At 40.0% G+C, this 21,851-nt stretch overlaps 3 protein-coding genes across 3 annotated transcripts; 2 read left to right on the forward strand and 1 right to left on the reverse strand.

The window, feature by feature from the left end:
• Positions 1 to 1,631: 1,631 nt before the first annotated feature.
• On the forward strand, positions 1,632 to 9,489 carry LOC106919201 (uncharacterized). Its single transcript, XM_014989408.2, has 3 exons — positions 1,632 to 1,781; positions 3,439 to 3,562; positions 4,841 to 9,489. Exons 2-3 carry the CDS (start codon positions 3,449 to 3,451, stop codon positions 8,150 to 8,152), a joined length of 3,426 nt encoding a protein of 1,141 aa, XP_014844894.2. The 5' UTR covers positions 1,632 to 1,781; positions 3,439 to 3,448; the 3' UTR covers positions 8,153 to 9,489.
• A 2,216-nt stretch (positions 9,490 to 11,705) lies between these two features.
• On the reverse strand, positions 11,706 to 12,933 carry LOC106919202 (trypsin-3-like). The gene is made up of 5 exons (XM_014989409.2): positions 12,811 to 12,933; positions 12,574 to 12,730; positions 12,224 to 12,477; positions 12,013 to 12,149; positions 11,706 to 11,930 (listed from the first exon to the last, which is right to left on the reverse strand). The coding sequence occupies exons 1-5, from the start codon at positions 12,848 to 12,850 to the stop codon at positions 11,781 to 11,783; spliced, it is 738 nt and encodes a 245-aa protein (XP_014844895.1). The 5' UTR covers positions 12,851 to 12,933; the 3' UTR covers positions 11,706 to 11,780.
• A 2,452-nt stretch (positions 12,934 to 15,385) lies between these two features.
• Positions 15,386 to 21,537, forward strand: LOC106919203 (uncharacterized). Its single transcript, XM_014989410.2, has 4 exons — positions 15,386 to 15,723; positions 16,006 to 16,730; positions 18,179 to 18,604; positions 18,681 to 21,537. Exons 2-4 carry the CDS (start codon positions 16,475 to 16,477, stop codon positions 19,490 to 19,492), a joined length of 1,494 nt encoding a protein of 497 aa, XP_014844896.2. The 5' UTR covers positions 15,386 to 15,723; positions 16,006 to 16,474; the 3' UTR covers positions 19,493 to 21,537.
• Positions 21,538 to 21,851: the final 314 nt, after the last annotated feature.

A 21,851-nucleotide genomic window follows, 5' to 3' on the forward strand; every position in this document is an offset into this window, starting at 1 on the left:
TGCAACTTGTACTGGCAAGGCTTTCTAATAAAAACATAATGCAGACAAGCCCAAAATTATTCATACCGCTGGCAGATTTAAGCACAAAGAATTTTAATTTTGCCAACATGCTTCCTCTGACTTGAAGTACTTTTACCAGTTTGGAGTGGGCCAGCCATCGCCCAATTTGAGTGTGATTTGTGGGGAATACTTTGGGTTAGGGTGATGGCCAGGAGGCCCTCCAACCCCAAAGACTTGAGGCTTATCACCAAAGATAACCTTAGGGAACATGCAAAACGCTCCTCAGCAATTATAAGGATTTGATTGCTGTAATGCCAATGAATGCCATTGATTATTATTATTATAAAGGGTATAGATAATCATTGTCATGCCATTTATCATCAGAATGTAAATAAAAACATTTTTTACAGTTTCATCTTTTGAGTGTTTCATTTGCTGTCACAAACATACTCCATTACATGGTCATTCTGTTCTTACAGACGTATGAATAATTTTGGGCTTAACTACAGATAATCTAAATTTGTCCAGATGCCAGGAGAATAGTGAAATGGATATTTTCCAAAATGTCTACTTCGAAGTAAATATCAGCAGTGCTATACCTTGAGAAACAGACAGGTAATAAAACGCAAATAGAGTGACGTTTTGTTGTCAAATGTTCAGAAATATCTTTCAACAAATCTAACATGTTAATTTTTAAAAACTGTATGTTTTTAAATTTAAGTGCTTAAACCCTTAAGTGAGAGTTGTAATCGCTGCTCTTGTCCACTCACATTTCGGAATAACCCCAACCCAACTACACAGGTTCTCCAGCAGAGGGAGTAGCTTGAAATAAATAAAAACTGTTGTGATTTAGCAAAGTAGATCGTCATCAATGCGTTTATGAGGCATTCACAGACTGCTTGTGAAAGCGTCATTACTCAACAAGCGCCAGTGTAAATGCCAAATAAATTACTTTCGGAGAGCTGGCGCGTGAATGACTTAATTTCCTCTGTTTAATATTGTAATGACGGAAAAGTTGGGCTGTTTGGAAATACAATTAGAAATTTGGTGAACAGCATGAGGTGCCGGGAGAAAAAAATGTCATTTATGTTTAAAGAACAAAACAGCATTTTGTCACTACTTTAGTCATCTTTGTATGATTGTATATTTGTGACGAAAACAAAAACAGAAAAAACCTGGAGAAGGGAAAATACTTTTTCACCGCAGTTATACACAATAATTGTTTTACTTTGTTGTTTTTAATTCCACATTGCAAGAAATTAATGTTTCCAATGTAAAATTGAAAGGCAAAACTCAGTGCCATTCATGTGTATGATGAGCGTAGGCAAACGTCACATCAAAACTTTAATTACCATAAATCTCAGTTTAAACTCTACATCAGGCGTTCCGTTTATTCAGACCCAGTGTTACATTGGAGGCATTTGCACACGACACATTTGAATTTGTATCCAAAATGTTAGGGAATATATTCAAAGTAAAACATATTTGTGTATGCTGGTATTGTTATTCCTAAAAACATACATTCCGGTCAGCGTCTTTTTAAATATAGCTGTCTAGTTATTGCTCTGTTTTGTCAAGACCCTGTTGTAGTATTCCTCATTACTGTGGAAACATCTTGAGATTTTGTGCAGTTTTTGCTAGTCCTCCAGGAGAATAATCCCATTTCCGACGGAACGGGAAGCAGACGCTCTGTTAACCCACACAGCGCTATTAGCATTAGTCTGGCTGCTTTGTGCATGGATAACGAGTGTCGTATTGCAGAAAACTGGCCCGAAAAGAAGGTAAAGCCTGGTTCCCGTGTGCAACCCCGTGTCTGGGTCACTGTTACACCGCAGAAAGTTTCCAAACAACCTCAGAGAGAGCCAGGTTTGAGTTAGCTAGTAGTAGCTAGCGGAGCAACGGTTCGTGCACGCGACGCAGAAACCAATCCCGACTTGGTTTTACCCCACGCAGGCGATGCAGTGTAAAGCAGGCACTTTGTGTTTATTACCACCCATCACGCTCCACGAACCGCAGCTGTAAAACGATTCACTCACTCCTTATTGTTTATACACAAAGTTTTGCCAGTAGACGCTGGGGTTAACGGGTTGATGCGGTTGGCCTGCGACGTTTTAGAAAACCGAGCTAGCTAACTGGCCTACAGAACCATAAATGCCTCACATTCACTGTTGGTCATTCTGCTATTAGTTTCTAATGTTAACTGGTGTCTGGATGCAGGGGAGAAACATTACAAAAAGGCTTGGGAAGCACGTTTGTGCCATTTTGTCTGATCGGCATAAGTGGGGTTAAATATGAGGCACAGACACAAGTCATTGTTAGTCAAAGTCTCCATCAGATGTTCAATGGAGGTGAAGAGCGGGCTGGTGTTAGCAGCAGCTTCTACATGCGGACATGCAGTTTCCCCTATGTTTTTGTATTTATTGATCATATGCAGTGTAAATGAGCTGTTTTGGGATGCGTTATCAATGATCTCCAACTAACCAATAGAGTTATTCTGTAAAAAGTCATTTAGAGGCGCACTGATGAGAAATGTTTACTGATCTGCCAATACAGATGTTATTCATGTCCTATAGAAAGAGCAAAAATAGTTGTTTTAATTAACTTTATGAGTAACAATGATTTGCTCATAGTAACATAAAATCAAACAATTTCTGTAAAATGACCCACATTCACTCTCTCAAAGCATTACTAAGAATCTACTAATAAAGTCAAATGAAATATTTTAAAATGTGCAAACTAATCCAAATGCAAAAACAGATGAAGGGATTGATAAGTTTGTAGGTGTTTGGAAAACTGACCACCATTCAGTAAGGACTCAGCGCACTGGTTTGATGCATCTGCTTCATGAACTACCGCACATGTCAAAGCTTTAGTTCATTAGATTTCCCTCAGGAGCGACTCGTGCACCAGAAAGAGTTGTTATTTTCAAAGTTACCTCTGATGTATCATGTATCCACTTATTGGAAAAAGAAGTACATTTTGTTTTCCAGTTTGCTGATTACTGATCAGTTTAAATCAAGATTGTCATCAGACAATTTCTCAGAGCACCTGATGCTTTCAGTGTTTTTTATGTTGCAGCTAGTGGATATCGCATACAGCAGACAAGTTACATTGAACGTTGTTCATTTTTAAGTGAAAACTCTAACCTCTATAGATGTATAGAATAGTGTATTTTATATTTTCCCCCACTGATATGCAATGAAGAGTCCTTTGTCTGCTTCAGATTTATACCACCATTAACGATGATGCCCGTGCTTGTTTATCATCTTCATACAAGCACAATGCAAACAACCACTTGTAAGCTGTTGACACAAACCACCACTGTGGCACGTTTTCCATGCTTTTCTGCTGCAAATGCTACATATTGATGTCAGACATTATAATTATGTTGTTCTTGCATTTCGCATCACTGCTTGTTTGTCATTTTCTTCCCTGCAGACTTTTTGCCATGGGGACTAAAATGTCGTTCGGCAAAGGAAGCGGTGATCAAAATACAGAATCTGATTTAACGTCTGCAAGCTCCCCCTGCAGTTTTGTTCACGCTCCATCAGACTGCAAGCAGGTAGCCACTGAAGGAAAAAAAAATGTGCATGGAAAGCAAGAGTTATAAGAAAGTGCTGATGTTGAAAACTCGCCAGTTTTAGCAGCACGTCTACAGTTTTAATTTTAAAGTACACCATATTATCTCACAGTTCCAAGTATGGGGCCCTGCAAAAGTATTCATGCCCTTTGAACAATTAAATATTTTATCCTCAAACACTAACATTTTATAGGGTTTTTATGTGTAATACCAGCTAACGGTATTGTGTAATTGTGAAATTGAAGCAAATAGACGCCTGTTTTTTTTTTTTTAGAATTAGAGATCCCAAAGGTGCAGGGACCATGGCATTCTTATTCACCCCAAGTCAGTATTTTTTAGAATCACCTTTCCCTGGAATTGCATTCTAAAGTATTTTGAAATTACCAAGAGCAGTTTTCAATATTTCACACAGATTTTCAATTAGGATTATATCTGAACTTCAACTGGGCCATTTTAACACATACATATGCTTTTATGTAAACCATTCAGTTGTAGCTCTGGCTTGATATTTAAGTCAGTGCAGTGCTGGAATGTGAATATCTGCTCCACTCTCAACACTTGTTGCTTCTAACAAGTTTACTTTCTTTGTAGCCCCTATTTCTGTCAGCTTTAAAAAAAAAAAAAACTTAGCTACCTCTGCTGGAAAAAAAATGGATCCCCACAGCATGGTGCTGCCTCCATGTAGTGTTGTATATTATATTAAGGCCCTATCCATTCGGGAATGTTTTTGTCTTTTTCAAAAAGCAACCTCGTCCTAATGGAGCCATTTGCAGAAATGGTTTCATTCAAAAAGCCTGTTTTTATTCCACAGACCTGTAAGTGGAGTATGGAACATTTGCATAAAGCCGCCACACGAGGTTGGCTGTAAACACAGTGAAAGAAAAACATAAGAAGAATAGGGAACAACGAAGTATGAATGGAGTTTTTTGTAAAACCTTTACTGAGGTTCTGCAGCAGTTTCCCTTTAGATATGGAGCACAAATGCTAAAAAATATTCTCATTTTAGGAAAAAAAATGTTCCAGCGTGGACAGAGCCTAAATATGAATAAAATACATTGTGGTTTCTGGTTGTAATGTGTGGCAGATTGTGTGCGGTCAAGTCTTTTGCATGGCTTTGCATTATTTGCTAACCTGTTTATCTGCATGCTGTAGTCGCATGAAAAAGATTTAAAGTGCATCATAAATTTGTTTAATTTTTTTGGAGAGTTTTCCAACCAAACACTTGTACGTTAAAGCCTCTTTTCCCTCATTATTCAACAGACACCTGCTGGTGAGAGGTGCGGAGAGGACATGAGTGCGACAGATCTGAATCAGTCTGCTCTAAAAGCGTCAGGACACATGGAGTCTGACGTCCATACGAGCTCTACAACTGCAGACCTAAAATGTCAGCCAAGTGAGGACGCGTTGTCACAAGTGGGGATGGACAGTGGACCTCAGCTGGCCTCTGTGAACTCACCAGCATATAAGAAAAGGGCCAAACGAAGACGTGGGAGGCATGTTAAAGGCAAACAGACTTTGACTGAAGGAAAAAAGGATTCAGAGGCTGCTAGTTGTGATACAGATCAGCATGAGGATGTCAGCACCACAATAGCTTTGTCAGCAGCTTCAGTCAACCACATCACTGGTGATTCAGACCATCATATAATCAGTGGATCATCTCAAGATGAGAAATCAGGTTCTGACGCCGTCCTGAGTGACAAAGTAGATGGTGAGGTCACATTGCAGGTAAGAAGAAGAAGAGGACGGCCAAAAAAATCAGAATCTACAGCTTTGCAACAAACTGCTCCAAAGCTACCCACACCCCGTCAATCTAATAACCTCGGATGGACCCTGAGGAGTAGAGGAGAGCAACACCCTTCAACGGAGAACGGAAACTCAGACAGCAATACTGACATAAGGATATCAGAGGGGACTTCTACAGACGACAGTAACCCGATGTACAATCATGGCATTAGGAGGAGAAGAAGGACTAAGCCTCTGGTTAATGAGAATATTCCAGCCAAAGTGGCAAAGTTGGATGATTCCACAGAGGCTTCACCAGTGTTGGGCAATGAGACAGGGGAAGCAGAGACGGACAAACAGGTGGAACACTGTGCTGATAAACAGGAGACTGATAGGAACATTAATGCTGATGAGCCTCTAGTACAAGAGTTGCAATCCTTTCCAGAGCCCGAAAAGAGTCCTGGAGAGGAACTGAACAGATTAGATTTAGTAGATCCCTCTCAAACGGAGAGCTCTGATGTAAAGAAGTCCTCGAGGACAAATGGCATAGAGGAGTCTCAGCTACAAATTCCTAATTCATCTGATCATCCAGATCATCTGCTCTCTGCAGATGTGCAGAGAGCAGAAACGTCTGGCGTGGCTTTAGAATCATCCTCTGAAAAAACACTACAGCCTATAACTGTGAAATCTGAGAATATTGAGATAGAGGTCAATGCTTTACCTCCTGTGTCAGATAATCATGCCTCTCAAAACAGTGCAGACACCTCAGTTACATTACCAAACAGGGCTCATGCAGTCTATAGGTGTAAGAAAGGTGGCAAAAGAAAGAGAAGAGTTTTTAAAGTTCCCACAAGCAACAACCATGTAGAAAAACAGGAGGCTACCCCCGAAGTTGAACAGAAACCCGACTGTGGCAATGTGAAGACAGAAGCCAACTCAGATGTCAACGATAATATCATTTATGTTAAAAAAGGGGGCAAAAACATGCTAAAATGCGGCTACTGTGGCCGTTTATTTAAATTTCTGTCTCAGTTGATCGTCCATCAGCGCATTCATACAGGAGAGAGGCCCTTCAAATGCGCAGAATGTGGGAAAGGTTTTACCAAAAACTCCAACTTGAATCTCCATCTCAAGATGCACCTAAAGAACAACATGTATCAAAAATGCCAGCTGTGTAAAATCAGAGTCTCCATCTCGCAGTTCGCCGCTCATATGGAGACACACACACAGGGGGTGAACGAGCCGGCCCTTATTTATCCCAACAGGAGAATAGAAAATCTAAGCCAACCCAGAAGCAACAAGAGTGCCCAGGAAATTCAGAATGAATCTGACGAGAAAAAAAGCAGCAAAACATGCCAGTACTGCGGCAAGACCTTCCCGTTCCAGTCCGCCCTCAAGCGACACGTCCGCATCCACACGGGAGAGAAGCCCTACAAGTGTGACATATGTGGCAGAGCTTTCGGGCAGTCATATTTCCTCCGCGTGCACGAGCTGACGCACTGGACTGTGAAGCGCTACAACTGCACCCGCTGCGAGAAGTCCTTCTCCCACTACAGCAACGCCAAAAACCACCCGTGCAAACCGGTAAGCGGCAGCAACGACTCCCAAGCCAACAGACGCATAAAGCCGCTGCTGACGTACACGTGCTACATCTGCAAGAACGTTTTCGAACACCTGCAGAACTTCAACAATCACATGAAGGAGCACACGGGCACCAAGCTGTTCCGCTGCTTGTATTGCGACAAGCTGTTCAGCGTGATGTCTGACTTCGAAGCCCACCGGAGTCGGTGCGCAGCGGAAAGGAACGTGTTCAGCTCAATAAAAGAGGAGGAGATGATGTCAATGATTCGTTACAGAGTGCCTTCACATAGCACTTCGAAATGCAACAGTCCGCCTCGTGTCGCGCCTTCGGATTTTAAACCCCAGAAAAAACAGCAAAGCATTGTTCGCAAAAGACGCCCCGCTCACTTAGGCAAGCCGCTTCAGATCCCAGTCAGCCCCGCTCTTCCTGTCTCATATGTTGTCTCAAAGCTAAACAAGTTGGACAACAGATCCGATCCCAGGAAATACTTGTGTCCGAGCTGTGGGCGTCAGTTCCGGCACATGGGCAGGCTCCGGGCCCACATGCTCACCCATTCTCCCAACCAGACATTCCCCTGTACCCAGTGCGGAAAGACGCTGGGAAGCTGGAAGAAACTATGGATTCACCAGAGGGTCCATCGGCAGCCAAGCGGCCGTTTCACGTGTCCCCGGTGCGGGCAGGGTTTCCGATTCGCCAGTTCTTACAGAGAGCACATGAATCAGCACCCCGACTACCACTGGATCAAAGAGAGGCCGAAGAAAGTTTCACTGCCTTATCAGTGTGAGCAGTGCACATGTAGCTTTGGGACTCTTGATCTGCTGTTCACCCATCAGCTCTGCCATTCGTCAGTGCTAGACCTACGCAAGGAGCCCAATTTAGTGTTGCTCACTGACCCTCACAGTTCTCAGTCGAGAGCCAAAATTGCCCCACCTAGCGAATTTGCACCCTCAGCTGGCAGAACTAGCTCTGTTTTATACTCTTCACAAAAACACCTAGATCTAAATCCTCCAATGCAACCTTTAGACATAGATTCTTCTACTCATTGTCCCAACAGGACACATTTAATCGGCACCAATAAAGTTAAAGAAAATGGCCCTGGAAAACCTTCTGCACCCCTAAAACATGTGAACTCAACCTGGACTCAAAATACCAGCAAATCAAACAAAGACTCCTCAGACAGTTTAGAGTGTGCCGTGTGTGGAGTTGTTTTTCCTGCAGTCTCAGACCTATTTCACCATTATATGGACCACGCAAGAGGCCTGGTTTAAAATAATACATTTTAAACGCATGTCAGTGAGGTAAGACCAGTGCCACTGAAAGGCTGAGGTTAAGAGTTTACATTGAAGGAATCATAGGATAATCTCCAGACACCAGCTTAACTTTAGAAAGATGATCATATATGATTCTTCCCCTTTAACATGAGATCTGGAAAAAAAAAAGATGAAAACGGTGTAAAGCTGCTTGTGCCATGGGCCAGTTAAAGCCATCAAGGTGTACTGAGGTTTTAAAAAAGTTACATCTTCATAACATATACAATTTTACATCACAAAAAAGAAATGGGGCACCATGTTGCTCTTGAGTGGCCTATCAGCCGTTTAAAATTCTCTCTTTTTTTTTTTCTCGTAATGATAACTACCTATTTGGTTGTTTAGGAATATTCTCTTATGCTATTTTGTTTGTTTTCTTAAAACATTGATATTTTTACACAAGATTGTCATATGGATTCTCGTATTCATGGAGACAAGCCCATACCTAATTGTTAAAGTTTATTCTGTATAGGCGCCTTACCTTAGTTTACCAACATAGTTTCTGTCAGTTTGAGCAAACTACCTGAAAACCTTTAGATGTGGAGCTCTGAAACTTTAAAATTGCTCAAGTATGCCTAAAACTGTAGCTGTGTGTCAGAAAAGCATGTTGGATTATTAGTGTTCTGGGTAGATGAGTTACTCACCAGATTCAGATGTAATAATGGGATTGGATTTGTGTCTAAAGAATGTGTTTTAGGTACGCATAAATTACTCTAAATAGGAAAAGCATAATCGCCCCTCGCCCCCCAAAGAATCTTCCTCTTGATCATCAGGAATTTAATAATGGCTTGAGAAAGGTTTGTTTTATGTGCCTGTTCTAAAATAACAGGAGCTGGTTCTGTAAGCATACTACTTTGAATTGATGGATGGCTGAATATTTTTCCTGACAGTCAGTTGCAGAGGTGCAATTGATCTTGAAATGTCACTGTGAACTGAACATCCACCTGGTGTTTTCTGACCTCGGTTTATTTCTATGGGAACAATCAGAAATGAAAAGAGATTTGGTCGCAGACACTCAGTATTTTCTAAGATTTTAAGACTGATTACCGGCTTTGTACATGTTCATTATGATGGATTTCAATTTTATAATATGCTGATCAGTACACTGGCCGACAAACATGCCCCTCCTGTTGTATCTGGACTCTCGCAGAACATTAATGTTTTGCTCCTTGTCTTGTTGCCTTGAGTATTTTGGAACCATGAAATACATTTTTTTTTAAGAAACACATTTTGTTTTGTTGTACATAAATTTATGCTATAGTTTGTCTTAAAAATAAAGTTTCTTTTTCCACATAAAACTGTCTTTTTTTAAGCTTATGAAACTTTTATTTTCTTGAAGATGAGAGGAATCTTGACTCCAACACTAATATAGTTATTGGAATCTCTGTAGAAGACATGCAAAGTGTCTGAAAAAGTAAAGATGCTTGAACATTGCAGGATTTAATATTTGGTTCTTCATCAGAAAAACAGATACAAATCATAATCAAATCCTGGATTATGCAGATCTTTTTATTCATTCAACACAATTTACTGAGTGAGTTTGCTTTTATTATAACTTGCATACAGTTGGTAAAATAAGTATTAAATGCATTGAGGCGTTGACATAGATTCACACCAGTCGTCAGTAACAACCAAAGAGATCTACCATGAATTTAAGGATATTAGAAATTCGAAGTATTGAAATTGCTAACATTTTTTAAATGTTTTCTGGAAAAGCCTTTTAAATAGCTACTAATGTCAAGACATGTTCTGTATGGGGAAGCTAGTCATATTGTTCTTTGGAGTGACTGACACATTCGTTCTCACAAACTCTTTGAAACTCCACAGGGTCTTTTCTATGCTCACTAAATTTATTTCCACTGATTTTTGATTATCTACCAGTAAGGTGATTGAGTGAGTTTAGCACATATTTTTCTGGTGATGTGAATGAAATCAGAAGCTGGTAAATAGAAACAATCTGTTTGCAAGTACTTTATTTAAAGTGCTTTCCCAAATTGTTGAAAGGTACAGCAAGACTAATTTAGTGAAAGAAAATGAGAAAAAATGTTTGTGTGTCTATATGTACAGCGACTGTAAATACTTGATATCAACTTTACATGCTATTTTAAAGTACGAAGAATATTTGCTCCTGAATATCTCACCGAGTTGTTTGAAATCTTTGTGTTTGTGTAATGTTTAGCCACACTGTGTACTGCGGTGATGTAAAACTAGTAATTTCAAGAGGAATTTATGACGCGCTTTACATTCTTGTGATCTTGTTTTTCTTTTTAATCCAGGCGAGCAAGTAGATATATAACCTTAACCCGAGGCCTTCAGCCTCTGAAAACTGAATCTGCAATGGAATCCCCTTTCAGAGTCCATGTCCATTCCAGATGTTCCCAGTTCATCCTCACAACTCATTAGGATTTACCCGGTCCGTCTGGCAGTCCCACCCAACCCCAGATCAAATTCCCCGACCTTATGTTCGCCAAAGTCTTCAAGACATAGCAGACTAGCTCTGATGATACAATACACAAATTTGATCATATACCTTGAGTCATGAATCACTTGGTGTTTAAATTAGCGTGCTGTTCGTTGTGGACATCCACTCCTCGCCACAAAAAAGCACTGTGCATCATACCCCACTAGCTGACAAAATGGTTGAACGCACTCTATAGTCACTGATGTTTCTCATCAGCACATCAGAACACCCAGATGGCATCCTTACCAGGACACCATCCAAAAACACCAAAATGTCTGACTAATCTTAAATGACATTCGACGTAAAAATACAGACAACAGGCAGAGCTTTCCTTCTTCTAGCTTAAAGCACATTGAGGTTCAGTGGCCATGCCTTTAATAAATGGCATGATGATCTTTGTCATTTACCAGTGGAAATAATCAGTAGTCAGTTTAGTCAATTGTAGATTAATATTTTGTGATTTTAGAAAGTATATTTATTTTTATATTTTACTAATTTAGAGAAGTTCTTATAACTGGTAAGCTTTCTCAGCAGTGGATGTTGTGAAGCAAGCAAAGGTAGAGATGTGAATTGAAGCTATTTATTGTTTGTCATGTTGAAGGTTTCTTCAGATCCATCGCTGACTTTTTAAAAAAAATTTTTTACTCAGTCTAAGAACATGATGTTGCAAATCCAGGTGTTGTAGTTGCACACGTTGCCTTGAACACCGGACCTTTTTCTCATGGCACAGCTGTAACACCAGGTCACTCTGCCCTGCAGCTTGTGTGCCCTGGGGCCACCGGAGACAATGATACACAGAGGAGAGAAGACGAGGTAGGGGTCCTTACCTCCCTCTAGGAATCCGGCTCAGATTATGCTGGAGTTGTTGTGTGTTACTCAGATTCGGTTTAAAGTGAAGTGTGCTTTTTATTATCTTTGGCCATACGTGATGGTAATGTTGGCATGACTGTGCAAGCTGTTTTTGTTAATCACAGCTTTCTATTTTCTATTTTATTTTGTGCTGATTTAGAAAAGGAATTTTTTTTATCCAGGGAAATAAGACAAACAAGAACATTATTTTCACCATTTATTTGTCATATTGTGAGATTGTTCAGCGTCGTGACAGATCTCAATGACTTTATTCTCCATCTAGTTGGAGGCCATGGTGCTCTGGATCCAGCTGTTGTAGTTGCAGACCTTGGTGTAGACACCGGGCCTGTTTGCCTGGGCGCAGCCATAACCCCAGGACACAATGCCCTGAAGCTGACCATTGCAGACCACGGGGCCACCAGAGTCACCCTGAAACACAGAGAAGGTATGAGTTGAAGTCCTCTGAAGATGTACCTGTTTTACCAAATGCTGTTTTTTGTTCGTGTTCTACCTGGCAGGAGTCCTTGCCTCCCTCCAGGAATCCGACGCAGATCATGTTGGAGGTGATCTCTCCAGGGTAGGAGTTCCTGCAGCTGGTGTCGCTCAAGACGGGGGCATCCACGCACCTCAGAGTATCAGGGTAGTTGGCTAAAGCATCATAAATAAATATAAATATCCATACTAAACTACGATGCATTGTATATAAATGATGTGGCACTGACTTCCAGAGCTGAGGGTGTTTCCCCATCCAGAGATCAGACAGCTAGTGCCGGCACTGACGCAGCTGGAGGGCAGGGACACGGTGCTCACGTAGCTGTTCAGGGCAGCAGGGGAGCTCAGCTTGATCAGCATGATGTCATTGTCCAGGGTGTAGCTGTTGTAGCTGGGGTGACGGATGACAGATGAGGAGTCGATGAACTGCTCTGTTCCCTCAGTGACAGCGATGTTGTGCTCGCCAAGACGGACGTTGATGCGACTGCAGAGAGAAGGAAGGTTGCACACGTACCCTGAAACTTTGTGAAATGTAATTTTGAGTGTCTTTTAAAGCTACATCCGCAGATGATTGACTTACGACTTCCAGCAGTGAGCGGCGGACACCGCCCAGGAGCTGCTGATCAGGGAGCCTCCACAGAAGTGGTAGCCAGAGTTCAGGGACACGATGTAGGGCACAGAGTTCTTCCTGCACTCGTAGCCACCAACGATCTTGTCATCCTCAAGGGGAGCAGCATCTGTAAACCAAAGCATAAGACTTTTAAAAGCCTCAAATTAATATAATACAAGAATAAATGAATCCTTGACAGAAACTTACAAGCTGCAGCAACAAGAGCCAAGAGAACGAAGTACTTCATGGTTGCACCTAATGAATCCACACACTTCTGGAGCAGATGCAGTGGGTTTATATAGAGGGGACTCTGACTTCGCCGCTCTTTATCAGTCCCTTCTCTCAAGGTTTTTCCATCTAACTTGCTCAGTGATTAAATATTATCTCACCTGGGAAAAAGCCTCCTGGTCGAAGATAAAAAAAAAACAAACACAGAATCCCACATATCACCTGTTTTTAAGCTGACTTATCTGACAGTCTTTAATATGTCTGTGCACTTAAAATGAAGTATTTTAAGACCTATAGTGGCTCCTAGATGTGTATATATTCCTGTCATATTTTCCAGATTTTATCGCATATAAAATGAGTCCATGGTTAATCACTTGAAATGTTTTTACGTCATGAAGTGACATTCTGCACCACTCACATGAAAAATCAAACAAGTCTGCTAAAGGAAAATATAAATAAATAAATCTGCAACAACTTGTTTTTTTTCATAAACATGTATACCCTTCAAAAATGTTTGTTGAAGTACTTTTTGATTTTATTTCAGCTTTCAGTCTTCTTTGACTATAACCATGCCATGCCACATTTTTTTTTGGCAATATTTCCACCGCACTGGTTTGTATCATTTTTTTCTAATCTATCATATCTTCTCTTCATGTGACCCTCGAAAAAAATTCTGCCAAATTTACTTGTGAATCCTCCTAACGCCATTCCAAAACTTTTCAGCTTTTCTCAGTTAAAGCAATTCTTTTGTTACTTTACATGAATTCTTCAGTGTGGAAAATAAAATCCCTTTTCATACTTTGTTTCTAGTACACAGTCAATGTTTCGGGTCAAAACTAACTACTGTTTGGAAATGTTTATGATTTCATCCAGTTTGACACATATTATGGTTCCGTCTGATACAGCTGTATAACGACATCATTTTGAGCCTTTCAAACCTCTCCAAAACTGTCTTTAGTTAAAGAGTGTAAATCACTTGATGTCTGTTCCAATAAGACTGAATGCTGAAACTGAACTAAAAGGTGCTTAAACAAAGTATTAGTTCAGTGTCAACCCAACCTTGCAACATTTTTAATAAACATATTTCTACCTCCAACAGTTTTCTTAATTTTGCAGCTGAATAATACAGTTAAATCTTGGAAATTGATCATCTTGTTTCTTTTATTTTTACGACAAAATCTAGCAGCTTTTTATATTGCAAAATATAACTTAAGCATTTGGAGATCCAATCTTAGGGAGAAAATATACACATTTTGTATTTGTTTAAAGTCTTAAATAATTGATAATAAATTGTCTGAGCAATTTATTATATTATTTATTTTATATATTTGATAAGTTTACAACTTACATGCTTCTTGCCGTAAAATACACAAATAAGTTAAAATATCCAGTGTTTTTCTTTAAGTGACTTAAAATGGTTGGTTTTGTTAATTAAATAAAAGATTTTTGTGTTTGTTGGTCATTTAAAAAAATTATAAGAATCCAAAGTGTTTAAACCTACAGGCTTGTGTACTTTGAGAGATTGCCTTTGGACAGATTCCTTATCTTTGTATGTTTAACACAGATGGTCAGAGCAAGAACTTACTTTCTCTTTTCTAAGAAATCAAGTCACGAGACATGTGCAAATTGTGCTGTTTCATCTGAATAGTTATTTAGGGAATTCAGACATATTTCCAGACACCTCAAATGGCTTTTCACCATTTTATAATATAAACTAAAGTTAATAGTTTTAACATGCAGATGCAGGATAGAACAGTCACAAAATCTTTCTTTACGTAGGAAATCTGCATTTTCAAGCTGGTCAAGAGCAGAAGAGAGGAAAACTCTTATTTATTTCTGTTTAAACATAATATTTCTGGGTATCAAACTGAACTACTTGTTCTAGTTAGTGGTTCTGAGAATTTAGTTGTTTTATTCTGAATTTTTTGTATAAATATAAGCATACATATAAATATGACACTATGTATAAAATTAAGTCTATAACTCTTAAGTTTTTTTTCCCATTTTCCCATTTTGCAGTCTTAAGCCTTACTCAAAGTGGTGCATATTTGTGTTGCATATCTGAAAAGTGTGACATTCTGTATTCAGTCCCCATATTTTGTTGAAATTATGACATCTTTTAGCAGATATCTGCAAGCTGTGCACATCTTTTGCCAGCATTTTCAATTGAAATTAGATCTGGTCATTTTAAACATGAATATGTGTGGAGCTTTATTACTTTATATAGTAAGTCTTACTACACGCTAAGTGTTATCTTCCTGTTTCTCCCAACACTGCCTTGTATTTATCTCGATCCGTCTTCCCATCAAACTAGACCAGCTTCAAACTCCTAAAGCTGTTTTGTAATCTAACTCTGCTTAAAAACTATTGTTCTTTAACAAATATTTGAGATCTTCAGATAACAGCTGTATTTATTTAATTTAAATTACACAAAGAATAACTAATTATGTGACTTTTGAAGACAACTGGATGTACTGGACTTGCATAAATAAATAAATATAAACGCATGCCACACCTTGCAGATTTTTGTATAGGAAAAAAATATTTCTTCCAGTTCTATTTTGTTCTATTTTGTGATGGTCTGTCAAATAAAAGCACAGAGAATACATTGCAGTTTGTGGTCCTGACATAATGAGATGTGAAAATACAGAGGAGGTGTTGGTATTTTCTCCCAAAGCTGCAAATGTTCCAAAAAGGCATAATTTTAGTCAAGCTTCGGCATGTCGGATAAAAAAATACTAAAACTTGAAGTCTCTCGCCGACTGTTCCTGAACGCCGCCCACCAATGACGTAAACATTAAGCGACTGTCTCCGGGTCTGTGTATCGGCTGCTAACAGGAGCTTTTTCATTGTTGTTGTTTGGTCTCGCCTCCCATGTGGGCTCGTCTTCAGGTAGGACTCACCGAATTATCTCCCCATTAGCCGCTTCAGCCCAGCTTGACGCTGACAGCTCTCAGGAAGCTGCTGCTTTGACCCGCAGCTCAGGCTAACGGCTAGCTCCATTTCAACACCAGCTCTTAATGTATGCGGAATGCGCAACCATTGCGGATGTTGTGCAGAAAAAAATGCGCAGCGATGCGACACAGAGCAGGAGAAATGGCGTTTTAGAATGGCAAGCAGCGGCATCATGACTGTGCAGCCCAGCTGTTAGCAGTGTTTTGTTTTGTGTTTCAGATCTAGGAGGAGAGTCTCCACCTGGAGGATGCTGCTGTGTGTCAGACAGATGGAGGGGTTCGTGTAGCCCTCAACCTGCACCTTATACACCCTCAATGTGGGAGTAATAACACAACAGTGCAGCTGAGAATGGCTGAAATGCACTGAAGGTGCCATAAGTAGACAGTAAAGTGTCTATAAATGTACAATCAGAGAACATGATTGTTTTAATTGCCATTCTTGAAGTATGACTTAGACTTTCTTAAGGGATACTGTTTAAAACAGTATTTAAAAATAGATACATTTTGTATTTTCGAAAAGGAAACAAACAAAACAAAACAAAGAAATCACTCCAGAGTGTCTGTGCAACAGTAACCATGTTAAAATGCAAGCTTTACATGAAACTTTGAGTTGCAGTTAATGGGGTACCAGAATTGCCAGTACCAGAATTGGCCCGCCAGTCAGTTCTGCTCTAAACCAGGTCTGATCCATGACTGAGTACTACGAGGAGGGGGGGCTGCTGTACGAGCAATCACCTCCCATGCACATCAAAGTGGAGTCCCCGGAGGGAGCCTTTGGAGGGGCAGCCTCAGAGAACGGCTTCCCCAGGGAGGATGAAGACTCGGAGAACAGCTGTGACCAGACCAGCGCCTTACCTGGAGGACTTCCCTTCAACGTGGTAGTGGTGCATCCCAACATTATGGCACCCGGCATGTCATCAGATGACCTTTTGACCATTGAGCAAAGTAAGTTTGTAAAAGTTTTGGCTGTTTGTTTCTATGCAAGTCAGCTATCAACTCTGAACAGCTTCCCTGCCACCATCATGGTTCACTGTGGGGATGTGTTTTCATGAGGTTGAGCAAAATTAGAGATTTGTAGATTTGCAGTTTAACCAGAGGAAAGTCTGGATGTTTCTCTAATTAAGCCACTGATGTTCTAAAAAAAACAGTTTATGCTGAGATTAAATTACTCTAAAATGGACTTTTTATGAATTAGGTGTTTCTAGAAGACGGTTGGTAGAATAGGATGATTAAATTCAAGCACACCAAAAATTTTGTAAATAAGGCAGAATTTAATTTCTCTTTACAATTATGCAGCTCTTAATAAAATAAAATTAAATAAATAAAATCCCAGTAACGATATTTAAGTTTGCAGTTGTAAAACTAAACGTTCCATGGATTTGAAAACTGTTTGTAACTGGAACTAATGTCAGGCATGTAAGGCCATTATAAGATTTGTTGCTACTAGTTAGTTAATCTTTTTTCTCCATTCTTTATACGCTGTTCTGAAATGCAGTTAAGTTTATCTTTAAAATCAAAAAGACCGTTTGTTTGTTGCAAATAGCTCTGCTTTAATCGATGAGGGGAAAGAAACATCTTTTGACATTAATTTATTTTATCCATCTAAAAATGTCATTTATGTAAATATTACACAAAAGTACATTCCTACCAATCTTTTGTGTCACTTATAAGGCTTGTATTTTCAAATGTGACTCTGAATTATAACAGAAACAATATAAACAACAGAAAATTATTCAATTAAAATTATTATGACCACATTTCACTTTGCTCCTACGTTCTTATAATGTTCTTTGAGTTTACTAAATGCAGAAGATATTTTATTTATTAACATTTATTTGCAGTGCATGGACTAGGACAAATTAATGGCAAATTTCATATAAATAAGAACGGGCCTTTTAGTATTTTTTGTTATCTTTATTAATTCTCTATGCTATTACAGGCATATGTCTGTATTTTAATATATGTTTCAAGAAATAAGGTTTTGTGGCTTTGTGACTAGATACATTCTATATAGTGAAAATATGTGGTAAATAGCTCTTTGATTCATAAATGTTGCAAAATAGTGCACCTACACCTAGTGGACCAATGTTCAAGATCATATCATTTATGTTGATTATAAGTATAAATAGAGATTAAAATTTTTGAAACAAAAATATATAGTAATGAATGTCACATTAGATGTTTGTGTATGAAAATTGATCACTTCAGTAAAATGTGCTATCTTATTATCCATCATTATTAAAACACAATTAAACGTTTTGTTTGACAAAAATCAGAATAAACTTTTTTAGGTAATTTATTTATTTTTTCCTAATTTGATGTCTGACAATTTAAAAAAAAGAAGTTTTTTTTTTTTAATTCAGTGTAAGTAAAAATATGGCTTTTCTCCACAGACAGAGCCATGTCGGCGGCGCTGGCCGCCGGCGGAGCGGGTAAAAGGAAGAGTCGTTTCAGCGGGGCGGAGCTGGAGGTGCTGGTGTCAGAAGTCACCCGGTGCGAGGGCGAACTCTTCGGTCCCGCCGGGAGACTCCGGCGGAGAGAGAGGGAGCGCATATGGGCGGGGATCCTGGAGAGGGTCAACGCCGTGTCCCGAGTGCCGCGCACGCTTCGAGAGGTCAAGAAGCGCTGGGACGACCTGAAGCGGCGCAACGGAGGCAGGCTGGCGGACGCCCGCCACCGCAGCTGCTACCTGCCATCCAGCAGGGGGGCGTCGATGCTCGGGCGCTCCTCCCAGCCGAGTCCGAGGCTCCAGCAGCAGAGGCAGAAGCAAAGCAGCAGACCAAAACCTATTTTCCCCTGCTTCCCTGACTCTGACCCAGGTAGCAACAGATTTTTTATTCTTTTTTTTTTTTTTGTGCAGCTGGATTTGCAGTAACTTCTGGTCCCATCACGCAGGTGTAGGAGTGGATGGATCAGACAGGGATGCTTTGGAGAAAGAGGAGGACATTTCTGAGCGTGAGAGAGACATGGGGGAGCCTGAGTGTGAGGCGGTGGAAAACAGCATAGATGACAAACTGGGATTGGGTCTGGGTCTGGGAATCGGACCCCCACCTACGTCGGAACGATGGCTGCCGCCTTCTCCTCTCTACAGCGCTCCTTTCTTGAACGGCAGCCCCCAGCCTAGCAGCCCCCAACCGTCACTCGGGACGCAGCAGGGTCCCCTCGAAGCCCCGCCCCGCAGCTCGTGGCTCGAAGATGAGCTCCGAGGCTTAGGGGAGGCTGCAATTCAGCTGGGGAATCGGGTGGAGAAGAGCCTGCGGGAGTTTGGGGAAAGCTTCAGACAGGACATGAGAACCCTCGTCGGTTCGCAAGAGGCACTAGCAGTCAGTCTGCAGCAAAACAATGTCCTCTTGCAAAGGCTTCTGGGAGTGCTGGAAGCCCAGCAGCAACCGCAGCCCCAGCAGCATCGCGGACAACAAGCGCACCCCTCACAAACGCCTCAGCAGCAGCAGCAGCACTTACAGCCACAGCAGATACAGCACATAGAGCAACAGCATCTGCAGCAGACGCAGCAGCATCAAATGCACCTACAACAGCAGCCGCAGGTAACCCAGCACTCTAATAATCAGCCAGCGGTAGTATCGGCACCATCATCCCCAGAAATACACGGCACTTTTCCCCCGGAACCCTCCGCAAACACCAGCGGAAACCTGCACCGGCCGCGGCGAGGGAGAGCTCTCGACCACAGGCGCAGGAGACGGCGCTGAGAATGTATTTTTAGAAAAAGAGAAAAAAAAAACTGTTGATGTTTGAAAATGTGATGCTCTTTTTACTCGCAGTATTTCTGTAAAAAAATTACTAGTTATATATCCTGTTTTTCATCTCACTCCATATCCGTAAGCCATTGTGTACTTAGGTCTGTTTTACAGAAAGGACTGGAGCAGTTTGTTGAAGTAGACTCAAGTTAATAGGGTGGCCTTTACATTACCCTCGGTACCACAAAAACATGTGCATAAATCTGTGGTAAGAAAATATTTAAACAACAAAGTGATGGATTCACTTTACAAACTTTTCCAAGAGGGAAAAAAAAATAGGCTTACTATAGTCTCTGATGCTCAGTTCGCATGTTTCTCTGCAAAGTTCGGTGATGCTCTTACAGATTCAATCCTGACTCAGTTTTCCTGACTGACTACATCATCATAAAGTAGTCGTGATCTGCACTTGTTTCCATAAATTGTAGTTTTGCAGCTGTTGTAAGTACCTTCTAATGTATGCTTGTGCTTTTTTGGATTTTCTGCTCCCTCACTGAAAGGAAACAAAGTTTGGGAAAACGAGAAAATCACATTGAACCAGAATGGTGGCACTTCTATTCAGGGCATTCGGTCGCCACTAGGCATGGGCTGGAATGAGACACTCGTTTCATGACAAGCTTCAGTGAAAAATACCAAGTTTCACAGTAATAACATGAAAATTTAAAGGAGACATATGAAACCTAGTTCAATTGCTTTTAGTTAAACAAGCTGTCTGCCGAACTTTCACCTTAAGGAGAACAACAAATAGCACTTTTTTTTTTAGTTCTTACACCATGACAATCTATGTTTTTTGTAACCAAAAATATTTTCCAACATGCAAGTTTCTTTGTTATAAACGAGGAAGACCTTAAGGACTTTTCTTTAGGTGGTGACAGGCCTACGTTTGTATAGCACTTTATCAAGTCTGAGGGCTCCGAAGCGCTTTACACTAGAATCCGTTTTTCACACAATGATGGCACCACCGTCAGCAGCCACGCCAGGTGAAATGTGTTGCAGAAGGACTCGACGACTGAGACGGACAGGGCGTCAACCCACCGGGTACGGGACGGACTTCCACTCCTGAGCCACTGTTGTCTTTCTTTAAGCTTACAGCAATAGGTCGGGGCGGGGAAGCTTCCTTTTGCCTCCGATCAGTACTTTTTCTGGCACTGTGTGTAAAAGGGTTTTCGCAACTAACTTTTTAAAACCCCGGTTCACTTGACAGCAGAATCAGGGCCTCTACCATCTAGTTAAGGTAAATTATGATTTATTTATAATGATTTACCATTATTTGTCTTAAAACTTTTTTTTTTTTTACAAAAGTTTCAAAATTTTTGTAATATTTCTTAAAAGGTACATTGTTTTTTTCCTTGTGTCAGAAAAAAAAGTGTAGAAATCAGCAGATAGGCAGTGTGCAGCAGGAAGTTAAAGAAGTGCCGACCCGCCATTACAGTTGGGAAAAAAACTTAAATGTGATACTTTTTCTGGTATGTTGTGTGTGTTTTTCTTTTTTTTGATGATGATGATACTACTAACTGGCCCATGCCTAGTCACCACATGCTTGTTCTGTTTCAATAGTTTCATTATACCTTTCCAGGTTTTGTCTGGACAACATTAAGCTGTGTTCTGAAGGTGCATTTTGAGATAAAATTGTTATATTTTAAAGCCTCTTTGAATATATATGTGTGTGTGTGTGTGTGTATATATATATATATATATATATATATATATATATATATATATATATATATATATATATAGGGAAAAAACAGGTAAGCATCACAGTATGATTCAGACTTCAGCTCGTGTTTATGATGGACTTTTAAAGCATTCATTAGTATCTTGAAGCTAGCTATTGATAATCTTGCATGCAGTATCATGAACGTGTTTGTAAATAGTTACAGAGGAGCATTAAATGGCCATCTATGTAGTTTTGCACAAGTTATATTTTGTAGATAGATGCCGTCAGATGAAATGTAACTAAACTTAATAAAATACAACTATGAGCTGCAGAAAAACAATGCATTGGTCACTTGTGGATTTGTTACAGCATGTAAAAAGTCACTTATATATACATTTTATCTTAATGAATCTAAGTCTCTGAATAGTTTGTGGTTTAAAATATTGAAATACATAATAGAAATTTAATGAATCCAAATCCTTGAATCGTTTGGGATCATTAAAAAGTGTAAGTGAAGTATAAAAACAGGATTAAAATCAAAACTGATTACATAATTTAATTTGAAACTAATTAATACAAAACTGGTAATCATCAGAAGCACATGAGATATAGTTATATTGTTTGACAGACCCTGCTGCTTGACCCCATGTCGAG

Source organism: Poecilia mexicana, unplaced genomic scaffold, assembly GCF_051168715.1.
Source record: "Poecilia mexicana isolate PSO_F unplaced genomic scaffold, ASM5116871v1 scaffold_16, whole genome shotgun sequence".
Taxonomy (NCBI): Eukaryota; Metazoa; Chordata; class Actinopteri; order Cyprinodontiformes; family Poeciliidae; genus Poecilia; species Poecilia mexicana.

Coding starts and splice junctions, on each gene's coding strand:
- LOC106919201 (XM_014989408.2), top strand. CDS start 3,449: ATGGGGACTAAAATGTCGTTCGGCAAAGGAAGCGGTGATCAAAATACA. Junction 3,563..4,840: donor CTCCATCAGACTGCAAGCAG/GTAGCCACTGAA, acceptor ATTATTCAACAG/ACACCTGCTGGTGAGAGGTG.
- LOC106919202 (XM_014989409.2), bottom strand. CDS start 12,850: ATGAAGTACTTCGTTCTCTTGGCTCTTGTTGCTGCAGCTT. Junction 12,731..12,810: donor GGCTCTTGTTGCTGCAGCTT/GTAAGTTTCTGT, acceptor TTTGGTTTACAG/ATGCTGCTCCCCTTGAGGAT. Junction 12,478..12,573: donor GCCGCTCACTGCTGGAAGTC/GTAAGTCAATCA, acceptor TTCTCTCTGCAG/TCGCATCAACGTCCGTCTTG.
- LOC106919203 (XM_014989410.2), top strand. CDS start 16,475: ATGACTGAGTACTACGAGGAGGGGGGGCTGCTGTACGAGCAATCACCT. Junction 16,731..18,178: donor CCTTTTGACCATTGAGCAAA/GTAAGTTTGTAA, acceptor TTTTCTCCACAG/ACAGAGCCATGTCGGCGGCG. Junction 18,605..18,680: donor CTTCCCTGACTCTGACCCAG/GTAGCAACAGAT, acceptor CCCATCACGCAG/GTGTAGGAGTGGATGGATCA.